Here is a 13,549-nt window from a genome sequence, read left to right on the forward strand (position 1 = left end):
GACAACTTTGCCATGTTGATGAGCCAGCCCTGGCAAGAAAGTGTGTCAAAAGTAAGCTGGAGGCTCTCTCGGCAGTTCAGATAGGATGCGGCTTTGATCAGAAGGTCGTCCAGATAGGGGATGACTAGAATCCCTCTGAAAGGTAGGAGGGCCAAGACAACCGCCATGACCTTCGTGAAAACACTGGGGGTGGATGCTATTGGAAGGTAAATCCTAAACTGCAAAATTAAGGAATCATTGATGAGATGCGGAACAGAGGAACTTCGCAGGTTCCATGGCGGCTATTACCAAATGGAGGGACTCCATCCTGAAATGGCGAAGGCACACTTACTTGTTCGGGAGTTTGAGGTCCAGGATAGGACAAACAAACAGTCCTTCTTTGGAACCACAAAAAGATTTGAATAGGAACCAGAAAAGCGTTCCTGAAGGGGAACGTGAATGATAATGCCTGACTGAAGGAGGGAGGAGATGGCTTGAAAAAAATGGAAACCGGAAGAGATGTGCTTTTTCCATCTGTAACATCGGAAATGTTCTGATCCAATCTGGCTCCGAACATGTGGGAGCCCTGGAAGATGAGACTGGTGAGGCATTTCTTAAAAGCTGCGTCTGCGTTCCAAGTCTTGAGGCATAGGACTCTGCGTATAGTCACTATGTTGCTGGAAACCAGCACCGATCAACCAGCAGTATCTAGAGACGCAGAGAACAGATATATTCCCACATGAGCAATTTGATCTGCAAGATCAGCTAGCTCATGGGATTGACCTGGGGGAGTGGGGAGCTGCACCACGGATGGAGAAAAAAGCTGCAGCTCCCGCACCGCCTAAAAAGACAGTGAGCCCCACGTTAAGGACAGAGAGCCACTTGATGGGGTGTCGTAGTCAAGCCCAATCCTGCACCCAGGGAACTAGTCGGATGACTGTCAGGAGCCCCTCCCTGCCGGAGACCACCTGGAGAAGAAGAGAATACCTAGTTCGGATGCGGTCTTCACCCCTTCTTCACATAATGGATGACTGTCTTCAGGAGCCCCAGGTAGAGGAGTCACTGGGAATAAGTCTCCCCCCCCCCCCCCGCACTGTCTCGCTATGATGGACGATCGGGCTGAGGATAGATGGCAAGGACCGTCACTTGGCCGCCCCGAGACACATTTGATGTGTTAGTGGGGTAGGGATCAGATCACGCTGTTCTCTAGGTCTATAAGGCAGGAAGATAGAGTGAGCGGTTACACTCTGTTGCCCATAGTCACCAGCTGAATCTGGAAAAAAAAAAAAAAAGGGAAAAGATTAATAAAACACAAAACCCTAAAAAAGGTAAAAACGGGTTTGGGAGCAAACCTGTTTCTGCCTCCTACTGACACAAAGCTAAAACTGGATAGCTTTGTGTCAGTTGGTGCGTGCACCCTGCTGAGAAGAAGCTAACTTTTTTTGCCTAGTGTCAACCTCCTAGTGGCAGCAGCATACACCCATGATCTCCTGTCCCCCAATGAAGCTGTAGAGAAATTAAATGAATCACAATGAGCTTCAATCCTAGTGAAATAATTGTAGTTACAGCAAATGATCGATGTATATTAAAAAGGGATTGTAAGTTCTAAGAAGCAAATTCTGCAGACACTTTATGTAAATGAAGACTGCATGCTCAGGGTGCATCAGTGTCAGCGCAAACTATCCATCAACATTTGAATGAAATGAAATGCTATGGCAGGAGACCGAGGAGGACCCCACTGCTGACATAAAAAGCTAGACTGCAGTTTGTCAAAATGTACGTGAATAAGCCAAAATCCTTCTGGGAAAGAGTCTTGTGGACAGATGAGACCAAGATAGAGCTGTTTGGTAAAGCATCATTCTACTGTTTATCGAAAAACGGAAAGAGGCCTACAAAGAAAAGAACACAGTACCTACAGTGGGTACGGAAAGTATTCAGACCCCTTTAAAAAAAATTCAGTTTTTCTTTAATAAATTTGCAAAAATTTCTACACTTCTGTTTTCTTTCAGTCAAGATGGGGTGCAGAGTGTACTTTAATGAGGAAAAAAAATGAACTTTTTAGAATTTACCAAATGGCTGCAATGAAACAAAGAGTGAACAATTTAAAGGGGTCTGAATACTTTCTGTACCCACTGTATATTCCTGGTCCTTCCTCAGTGCTGGACAGGTTTTCTGTCTTTTTGTGAAGATAGTCACAGAGTTGTTCTGAAGCTACTCCTTTGTTATTTTAGCTGTGTGCTTAGGGTCATTGTCTTGTTGGAAGGTGAACCTTCAGCCCAGTCTGACGTCCAGAGCACTCTGGAAGAGGTTTTCATCCAGGATCTCTGTACTTGGCCGCATTCATGTTTCCTTCAATTGCAACCAGTCGTCCTGACCCTGCAGTTGAAAAACACCCCCATAGCATGATGCTGCCACCACCATGTTTCACTGTATTGGGCAGCAGGTGATGAGCAGTGCCTGGTTTTCTCCACACTTACCGCTTAAAATTATCACCAAAAAGTTCTATCTTCATCTGATCAGACCAGAGAATCTTATTTCTCGTAGTCTGGGAGTCCTTCAAGTGTTTTTGAGCAAACTATGCGGGCTTTCATATGTCTTGCCCTGAGGAGAGGCTTCCGTCGGGCCACTCTGCCATAAAGGCCCGACTGGTGGAGGGCTGCAGTGATAGTTGACTTTGTGGAACTTTCTCCCATCTCTCTACTGCATCTCTGGAGCTCAGCCACAGTGATCTTGGGGTTCTACTTTACCTCTCTCACCAAGGCTCTTCTCCCACGATTTCTCAGTTTGGCTGGACGGCCAGGTCTAGGAAGACTTCTGGTGGTCCCAAACATCTTATATTTAAGGATTATGGAGGAAACTGTGCTCTTAGGAACCTTGAGTAATGCAGAAATTCTTTGATAACCTTGGCCAGATCTGTGCCTTGCCACAATTCTGTCTCTGAGCTCCTTGGGCAGTTCCTTTTGAGCTCATGATTCTCATTTGGTCTGACATGCACTGTGAGCTATAAGGTCTTCTATAGACAGGTGTGTGTGCCTTTCCAAATCAAGTCCTATCAGTTTAATTAAACACAGCTCAACTCCAATGAAGGAGTAGAACCATCTCAAGGAGGATCACAAGGAAATGGATAGCATGTGACTTAAATATGAGTGTCTGAGCAAAGGGTCTGAATACTTATGACCGTATTATATTTCAGTTTTTCTTTTTTTAATAAATTTGCAAAAAAATTTTACATTTCTTTTTTCTTTCAGTCAAGATGGGGTGCAGAGTGTACTTTAACCCCTTTACAACCCAAGGTGGTTTGCACGTTAATGACCAGGCAGACAGCGCTGGAGGCCGGAAGAGGAGGCGAGTATTGTGATCACCTCCCCTTAGCCACTGCAATGCTGCGATCGACTTCGATCGCAACATTGCGGGGGTTAATGTGCTTGGAGCGGTGCGGGACCGCTCCCTGCACATAGTACCAGGTGTCAGCTGTGACAATAAGCTGACACCCGGCGGTGATCGCGCTTGCACAGCCTGTGTGCGCAAGCGATCGCCATGACGTATTAATACGGGTCAGGCTCTTAAAGCCCAGGGCACAGACGCATATTAATACGTCATGAACTAAAATGAACTTTTTAGAATTTACCAAATGACTGCAATGAAACAAAGAGTGAAAAATGTAAAGGGGTCTGAATACTTTCCGTACCCACTGTATTTTTTTTATTAAGTAGCATACTTCCAAATATTTCTGAACAGAAGATCAGCAAAATCATAAAAAGGCAAAGATGTCGATGCATACAGGGAAAATACATTTGACAGAATATTACCATTTTGTACCAATATGGTAATGATATATTGGACGATGCTTCATGTTGTATTCAACAAGGCTACCCACTTACTTAAAATAATATCCTGCAGGAGGAAGCTGTGAGGCCGGCTCATTGGCGACTGACCACATCACCACTGAAGGTCGGTTTTTATCTCTGCGTACAAGTTCCTCCATGACAACTAAATGATGTTGCAGAGACTTGTTTCCAAAACTTTCTCTAACAGGAACACGAAGAAAAATAAGGCAGAGACCAAAGAAAATATTCACAGCAAAAGTATATTCAGCTAAACATAATAAAATATTCCAGTTTGCTGTTACACCCCTTGATTTATATTTATTGTATATGCATACCTAATACTAACAGACAAATATTCAGAATTTTGGACACCACTGGAATGTGTGACCAAACCGTGGACAGAGTAATGCGAACATTTCCAGCCTACATCTGATATTACAAAGCATCTTTGTACTTGAAAAGCTTTCCCAGCACTTATTTTAAGGCTCAGGAACCAGTTGCACTGCACATGTGATAGTAACTGTGTGCAATAACTTTATGTACAAAATAAATGACAGATTGCTGTACTTGGAAATGAGTAAATGTTAAATGCTTCCATGTGTCACATATTAAAAAATAATCACTAATCTTTAAAGGGGTTGTCCAATACTATAAAGTCCCATGAAATAAAAAAAATCCTATACTCACCGCCTAACCAGATATGTTCCTCCGCACTCAGTATTGTGTCCCCTGCCGGTCTCCTGGCATCAGGATCCAATGGGGGGCATCACACTACAACATATTTCTTACTGTTTGGCGAAATGTGCAGGCGTCAGATGATCATGTAATACCCCCAGCCTATGCGGATGCCAAGAGACTAACCGAAGGCAACGTACTGAGTTCCGAGGAGTAGCGCCAGTGCGTGAGGTAGGTATAGTTGTTGTTTTTTCTTATTCCTTACACCTCCCTTGTCCAATAAATTGTAACTTTTAAAGTGGGGGAGAATCGGTTTAAATTGCAGCCAATGTTACCATCTTTCTGTGTATCTGCATGCGACCTAGTAAGTAGTTTTAGTGGTTGAAGCATTTTCTTATATACTTCAAATGGGACAATGCTGCACAGTTACTACTAAGTAGACAGTGTGCAGGCCTCTGCAAAGCAGCTCCAAATAGTGGTGCCGAGATTTAGGCTCCTAATGATCTGATATTAATTGCCTATTCTAAGGATAGGTCATCAATATTGTAATCTTGGAAACCCCCTTTTAACAAATCCCATGAAGAAAAGCTCATCTTAAGATCTTCTCTTATTCTCTATAGAGTTTCATGCAGAAAAAAACAGAAGAAACAATTACAATAAGTGTTCCTTACACCTGTCTTATGCCCACTCCTGGACATTCATCGATGACCACAATACCATATTTATCGCACAGGTCCATGATCTCTTCAGCATATGGGTAGTGACTAGTCCGGAATGAGTTTGCTCCCAGCCACTTTAACAGGTTAAAATCCTTCACGATTGTAGACCAGTCCAGACCTTTTCCTCTAATCTTTAAAAGCAAATGATCAGTTAGTTTATACATGTTATAATGTTTATTTAGAGTAAATAAGAAAATGAATAATATAGTGCATATATAAGCAACTTGGATCTCAGGGGTTTTAGTACATTCAGTAGTGATCACCCACATGATAACCCTAGGAGCGGTAAACTCAATCCAAAATTGTACGCTTAAAGGGCCTGTCCAATACATAAAATGCCCTGTATAAATATCTATTTTCAAACCCTCACCACCTTTGTAGTTTGCTTGATTTGAAAATTCCCTATATGTCCTGTTGTGAGGGGGGGGGGGGGTGATAGAAGCTGTGGAGAAATAACAGCAGGACCACCCTCCTGGTGATTTCCAATTTGAGAATCCTTATTAATCCTGATCAAAGCTCCAAGTTCATTTGCTGAAACGCAGCCCCAAATTTGCAAGGAAGCTCCCTCATGCTTCACTATTGTCTGCAACCACTTATTATTGTGACGCTCTCCAGTCCTTTCGACTCCTCAGTTGAGAGCACCTGCTGCCATTTTTCTGCATCCTGGTTCCTAGATTTTTGTGCATACTTGATTCAATTGGCCTTGTTTCTATGTCAAAGGTATGGTTCTTGCCTGAAATACTTCCATGATGACCGCTGCCAGCCAGGCTTCTCTGAACAGTAGATGGGTGTAGCTGGGTCCCACTGGTTGCTGCCAGTTCAGAGCTGATGGCACTGCTGGACATATTCTAATATTGAAGGGAAGTAAACAGGATGCGTCTTTGGCTGACCACTGGGTACCTTTTCCTGGTGCTTCTTCAAAAGAGCTTGAACATGATATCTTGACACCCCCAGGCTGCTTTGCAATATTTGCCTGGAAGAGACCTTGCTAATGCAGTATAACTACCTTATGTCTTGTTGCTGTGCTCAGTTTTGCCATGGTGTATGACCTGTGACATTAAACGGTCTTCCAGAAGCTCACCTTTGCAGCAGAGTTTGTCTATTTCTGTTTCAGTTAATAATTGCATTTTAACCTATGAACATATGAAAATGCTGATTATCACCCATTTTGTATACATTTGTTACTTATACATCTGATTATAACCTGTACAAAATCACTGACTTTGTACAAGTGTACCTAGAATAACTAATGCGGTTTTGAAGGAAAAGGGAGGTTACACCAAATATTGATTTGATTTTGATTTCTCTTGTTCATTCACTTTGATAATATTAAACTGTTATTATTGAACAAAGTTGCAGGTGCTCTTGATGTATAGATACATCATATAGCATTAGGGCTAAGGATCTCTCAAGATGCTTAAAAAAAGTCTTTATTGTACACAGACAAAGTCTTCACAGTGAGGTATTATACTCAAATTTAATGAAACTGAATTTTCCATTGCAAATATATATTTTTCTTAAATACAAATTTAACATAGTTGAGTACACGGTTTCAATCATAGTCAACAATTTTGCCTACTTACATCATAGTCTTCATGTTTGTTTACCCCATGGAAGTAGAAAGGTTTCCCATTGATGAGGAACTGCTGAGATGACACTTGGATTGTTCTTATCCCAACAGGTAAAGTGTACACATCCTCACATCCACCACTTTCTGTATTCACGTTTATTTTCACCTGAAACCAACAATTTCTTTAAAATAGTTTTTATAGAAAGAAATATGGCAACCTAGAATATCTACAATAAACACTTTTGGTCTGACAAATGAAATGGCTGAGATGTTGGTGTATTGCTTTAAGGCCATGTTCAGACATCAGTATTTGTAAGCCAAAATCAGGAGTGGAACAATCAGAGGAAAAGTATAATAGAAACACGTCACCACTTCTGTATTTATCACCACTCCTGGTTTTGGCTTACAAATACTGAGGCAAAATACTGACCAAATACTGAACGTGGCCTTATTTTATGTTCAGAGGCAAGAGAGAGAAAGCCATTTTGCCATGAATATTATAGCGCTAAAGAGTATGTATGTATTTAATGAGGCACACTTATGGCCCCATACACATAAGAGTAGCACAGCTGTTCCTGCCAATATCGATGGGTTCAGCCATCACGCTAAGGTGTATGGGAGCCATGGACAATTTCTCGTCAAGGGAAAATATTCATCCATCATGTCAGAATTTGGACTGCTGATCCTTTTGTTCTCTCGGAAAGAAACCACCACCAGAAATGTCTTGCAGTGGCTCTCTCATAGAGAACAACGAAACGCTCAACCACATGAGTGCTCCTGTGTATTGGAGAGACATCGTAGAAGGCTGCCGGCAGCCATCTCATGAGTATGGTGGGCTTTATTGGAGTCCTGAAAGCTTGGTATGTGACCCATACAGATACAGATTCCATAAAAATAAAGGAAAATAGTGTAGTATACAGCACTCTATTGTCTGGGAACAGTATGGACATCATAAGGCCTCATGACCATCTGTCATAAGATGATTATAGCACTGCCATTATTTTCTTAGTCCTGCGCCTATGAACCAGCAAAAGAAAAAAAAAAAGTCTAAAAACAGGGGAGTGTTGTAGAAGTAACTGTATCTAGTGTTTCATATACTCTTGGCCAACACCGATATTGCCTGAAGAAAATATAAATTTGCAAAAGTACTTTACCTCAAGAGAATATAGATATCCAGGGCTTTCATCCATTAAATACGGCCACCAGAAATTTGCATTGGCCACTTTCAGCTCTCCTGCAGCCCCCTGTGCAGTGGCTACCACTTGATCAAATTTACAACGCAAGGTAACAGTTACTGAGTAATATTCGGAGCCAATTACAGATACTTCATACTTTACAATTCCTGGCAAAAAAAAGAAAGAAAAAAACAAACATGCAATCAATGACTAGAGGTGTGCTGAATAATAGAACTCTACGGAGACCAAACTTCCATAACCTCTTCATGACCAGTTGATTTTTCTTTTCTGCGATTCTGGATTTTATTTAAGTGGTGAAAAAAACACAACAGAAATTTGTAAAAACAAAAAAAAAACACCCCTCTGCTTGTGTCGCCATTTTCCAAGACCCATAACGCTTTTTGGTATATAGTGCTGCGTGATAGCTTATTTTTTGCACCATGAGCTGACGCCCTCTTATTGCAATGTTGTGGCGGCCAAACAAACTTAATTCTGGCGTTTTGATTCTTTTTCTCGTTATGCCGTTTAAAGATCGGATTGATTTATTTTATATTTTGATGAATTGGTCTTTTATGAACGTAATGATATCAATTGAGTTTTTTTTCTAATTGTTTTATTTTTAATGGGGCAAGAGGTGAGTGATTAGAAATTGTGGGTTGTTTTTTTTTCACATTTTCATAAACTTTTTTTCTATTTAAGTCCCCTTAAGGGACTTGAAGCTGCAATCATCTATATCAGCACTGCTGTGTATAGCTAAAATCACAATCTCTTATAAATGCCAGCTACAGGCTTATGGCTGTCATGGTGACCCACGATCACGTCACGGGCGTGCCGATGAGTGAGTAAAATTACCTGCCCCCTGTCGGCACATGTTAAATGCCACTGTCAGAGACGGACAGTGCCATTCAACAAGTTAATTGCAGTTGGCGGCTCTCCACTTCATCCGCATCTGTTAAAAGGCATATGATGGGTGATTAAATCAGCCATCATCTGCTGGGAAAGATGCAGGCTCGGGGTGCAAGCACGCGTCAAGGGAAGACATGACATAATTTACATGCAAGTCATATGTCGTAAGGGGGTTAAAGGGACTCTGTCCACACGAAATGACTGTTCAATCCAAGTACAGGCGCTCGGTGCATCATGATGTAGTCAAGAGCCTCTCACCTAGCCAAATCAGTTCTCATACTTTGCACTGACGAGGGCCAACAACCCGAAACACCGTGTCTGCAAATAGAGATTCTGATTTGGCTTTTACCCCAAGTCATATTACACGACTCTTTAAAGGGTTGATTGTGACTTGTAGGATTGCTACTTCCAATAGGTGGTGCTATAGAGTACAAGTCCTCTTCTTCTCTGAAGAGGCAATTTGCAGATGTAATCAAACAATTCAGTGCACCTTCCCACCTACTTTTTTCCCATCTGTCTCCGCCCTTCTCTAACTTTATAAAAGGAAGAGCTCGCAATCAAAATAGAGGGGGTAGATGGAAATGGAGGGAAAACCAGTAGGAGAAAAGGTGCACTTAAATGTTTGGCCACACCAGCAGTGAACCGCTTGCCTATACTTGATATGAACAGTCATTCTGTGCCTGCAGACCCCAATAAAGATGACATTTCACAATATTTTGAATAGGATATACAATGTATTCAGTTCTACAGCCACAGTTACAACATTTTTTTTTTTTTTTTTTTTTTAATTCGCCTCTCTGTTGTGAAGTTTTTAAGCAATAAAAAGGTATTTGACACCTAATGAGTTACCGTATTTTTTGGACTATAAGACGCACCTAGGTTTTAGAGGCGGAAAATAGAAAAAAAAATGTAAGCAAAAAATGTAGTCATGATGCTTTGTTAAGGAGGAGGGGGATCTGCTGCTGACCCTGTTATAGGGGTAATTTCATCCTGGTATCTATGGCACCCTTCATCCCTATATGTATGACCCCCTTCATCCCCATCAAGCTGCACAAAAAAAAAAACCAATCATACTCACCTTCTCTCTCCTCCAGTGCTGTGTGCAGCTCTGTGCCGGAATAATAGCGGGCGCGCTGACAGCCGAGTGCAGCAGGAGCCGCGCTGCGGCTACAGCGTGCGCGCTATTAGGGAGATGAATGGTCTCTGCTCCCAACGCACACAGTCCCGGCGTAGGGAGCAGTGACTATTCCTGCACAGAGCTAGACACAGCGCTGGAGGAGAGAGAAGGCGAGTATGAAAGTTTTTTTTTTTTTTCCTTCTGTGCAGCATGACGGGGATCAGGGGGTGCCAAGTATACCTCAATAAGGGGGGCCATACATACCGGCATGAGGGATGAGGAGGGCCATACATACCAGGAGTCGTGCTGCGGGCACAGTGTGCCGGTTATTAAGGAAAATTAATATTCACTGCTCCCCACGCCTATAGGCGTGGGGAGCAGTGAATATTAATTTTCTTTAGTAGCGGGCACAGTGTAGGTTGCAGCAGGTGGCTGCTGCCTCCTGTGCACAGCTACTCCGCCATTGTCGCTTCACCCACATCCCCCACCTCCCACAGCCACAGTATTTATGTATATTGAACTATAAAACACACCCCCACTTTCCTCCAAAATTTGAGGAAAAAAAGTGCGTCTTATAGTCCGAAAAATACGGTAACTTATGTTAAGTCCAAGTGTGTGTAATCAGATGGTTTTAACCATGTGTGTGTAATTCTTCCCCCTTGTATGAGTTACCCAATCATAAGCAGAAATAGAACATGCCCCCACAATAGCTTTGGTTTCTCAGTGTATGAAATGTAATGATACAGTTCTGATCTCCTGACCTAAACTCCTGCACGATTAGAAGTTTCTGGAAGATTAGAAAACACAAATGACTTACTTCAGATAAGGTCCTATATGGGGGAGGGGCAGAACAGCTGAGTTTAGCTGTGCCACATTTAGTGTGTGGCCTCCCTTTCTTTGAGATGGGCATTATATTTATATAGTTTCCCACTGCTGGGTGTCCATGTTTGAGCCGCAGTCCTGCTCGGCCCTTTTTCACATTGAGGTCATTTTTGACACATGGTAAGGTTTTAATACTAGAGGTTATTGCTTTTCTGGTTTTTATCTTAGGTTTTGTCTGTTTAATGCTCCTACACGTTACATGTATGTCAACTTGTACTCCAGTTCATTTCTGTTTTGCAAATGACTAAACATCAGCAACTGGAGTAAGCTCAGGTCGCTGCTGTTACAGGAAAAAGCCAGCTGTGTACCACCGTCGGCATCAGCCGGGTTGGGTGCGGGCGGAGTTTAAGAAACCTGTACCATACATGGGAACCCGCGTGTGACTTACATGTTTTGGGAAGAAATTCTAGCTTGTTTTGTACAATGTATTTTTTTCCCTAAATTCATGCAGGAAGTGAACTATTGTCTCCACAGATGGCAAGTACAACACAGAATAAACACATTCCACAAACTTTTAATGGCCTATTCAAGGTCTACTGCATAAGGCTGGAATTATTGTAGCGGCTGTGCTCGATATTGCAGCTATGTCCCATTAGCTTGAATACTTGTAATATAAAACACAGACAAGAGAAGAAGTGCAGTGTTGTGCAGTATGGAGCCCCTTGATAAAATTGATCGATAGGAGTGTGAAGAGTCTTGCCTATACCCTTCTAATGTTGATGACCTTTCCTAAAGATAGGCAATCAATTTATAAACTTGGACAATCCAATTAACCCCTTAAAGCGCACCTGTTAGCAGGATTGTGCTCAGTAAACCACATACACTGTCAGGTGGGCGCCGTTATACCTAGGTTGATGAAATCCGTCCTGTGGTTCTTTTATAATCTTTATTTTCATTTCTGCCATAATGATATGCTCGTGCTTCGGGGCGGCCTTTGGGAAGGAGCTTTATCTTGTGCTCTGATTATGTATTCATATCTCTGCCTTCTGACAGGTGACTGTGCTGTCAGTGACCTGCCAACTGTTTTACATACGGCCTGTGTAATTTGTGTGGCAAACATGAAATTTACATGCCCCAAAATGGCCCCCCCCGCACGCGCAGTAGCTTTTCTTGTTACTAAGCACAATCCTACTAACAGGTGCGCTTTTTCGTTACTCCCTTTATTCCAAGAGCCATAACTTTCTTATTTTTCCGTAAATATAGCCACGTGAGGGCTTGTTTTTTGCAGGATGAGTTGTACTTTTGATTGACACCATCCATTTTATCATGCGATGTACTGAAAAGCAGGGAAAAAAATTCCAAGTGTGATGAAATAGCAAAAAAAAAAAAACAGAATTTTTTTTTTCAATTTAATTACAGTGTTCATTTTACCCTAAAAATGACCTGACCATATGATTCTCCAGGTCAGTACAATTATGCAGATACAAAACATGTATGGTTTTTGTTTCATTTAAGTAGTGAAAAAAAGTCAGAATTTTGTAAAAAAAAAAAAAAATTTTGCTTGTGATGCTATTTTCCTTAAGCCGCAACATTAAAAATTTTAATTGTCTGCGCCCCAAGCCAATGTTTTTAATGATCTCATTGGGGTAGATACCATGTTTTGATCGCCTCATTATATTTTTTTTGTGCTTTTGCAGTGGCCGAAAAACCGCAATTCTGGATTTTTTATTTTTTATCTCGTTACTGATCAGATTAATTTATATTTTGATAGATTAGACTTATGACCACGGTGATATCAAATATGTATTTTTTTTTCTTTTATAATTTTTAATGGGGTAAATGGCGGGTGATTTGAGTATATATATATATATATATATATATATATATATATATATATATATATATATATATATATATATATATATATATATATATATATATATATATATATATTTTTCACATTTAAAACATTTTATTTTATATATTTTTTTAAACTTTCCACTGTATTTGATTGTCCCCTTAGGGACTTGAACGATCGCTTGCTCTATATACATCAATGAAACAGTATTTTATATAGAAAAAAATCACGGTTTCCTATGAACACCAGCCACAGACTTTCATGACAGGCACAGGGGTCTTCAACATAGCCCTGGTTGTCATGGTTACCCAGCTGCGCCCCCTATCACATCACGTCTGCGACAATGGGGGCACAGAATGATTTGCTCCTCCTGCCGGCATACTGTAAATGCTGCTCTTACAGATCGACAGTGGTATTAAACAGGTTAACAGCTTATCTCTACCCATGAGATGGCTGATTATTACAGCCATCATCTGCCGGGAAAGATACGGGCTTGGCTTGCAAGCTCGCATCAAAGTCAGGAAGCCAGCATATGATGTACCCAGTGTGTTGGTAATCGGTTAAAGGGAACCTTTCATTACACTCATGCTGCCCGAACTACAAGCAGCATGAATCAGACCCTGGCTGTGCGATAGCAGCCAGGTATTATTTACTATGAAACACTGTATCATTTCAGAGAAAACAATTTAAGAAGCTGGCCAGGGACTATAGGTAGAGATCTGACTAGTCTACCTGTCCCATTCCCTATGTACACAAATAGGAAAGAACCGTTAATCAACTGGAGTGAAGAGGGGAGTCACTAGTCAGGTCTCTCCCTATAGCTCCCAGCCAGCTTTTCAAATCTTGTTTACTTTGAAAAATTGTAGAATTTCAGAATAAAACATTCCTATCTGCAATCGTG

At 41.4% G+C, this 13,549-nt stretch overlaps 1 protein-coding gene across 2 annotated transcripts in view; it reads right to left on the bottom strand.

Annotated features, from left to right (window-relative positions):
- GUSB (glucuronidase beta) overlaps positions 1–13,549 on the bottom strand; it is a 99,951-nt gene that overhangs the window by 25,136 nt on the left and 61,266 nt on the right. For both annotated transcript variants that reach the window (XM_073664945.1, XM_073664947.1), the window contains 4 exons: positions 7,925–8,112; positions 6,784–6,936; positions 5,153–5,331; positions 3,861–4,007 (listed from right to left, as the gene is read on the bottom strand). In XM_073664945.1, the coding sequence (XP_073521046.1) occupies positions 3,861–4,007; positions 5,153–5,331; positions 6,784–6,936; positions 7,925–8,112 (667 nt within the window). The remainder of the gene's footprint in view (positions 1–3,860; positions 4,008–5,152; positions 5,332–6,783; positions 6,937–7,924; positions 8,113–13,549) is intronic.

Source organism: Phyllobates terribilis, unplaced genomic scaffold (genome assembly GCF_046119375.1).
Source record: "Phyllobates terribilis strain yellow unplaced genomic scaffold, ASM4611937v1 Scaffold_2__4_contigs__length_985480577, whole genome shotgun sequence".
In the NCBI taxonomy this organism is placed as follows: Eukaryota; Metazoa; Chordata; class Amphibia; order Anura; family Dendrobatidae; genus Phyllobates; species Phyllobates terribilis.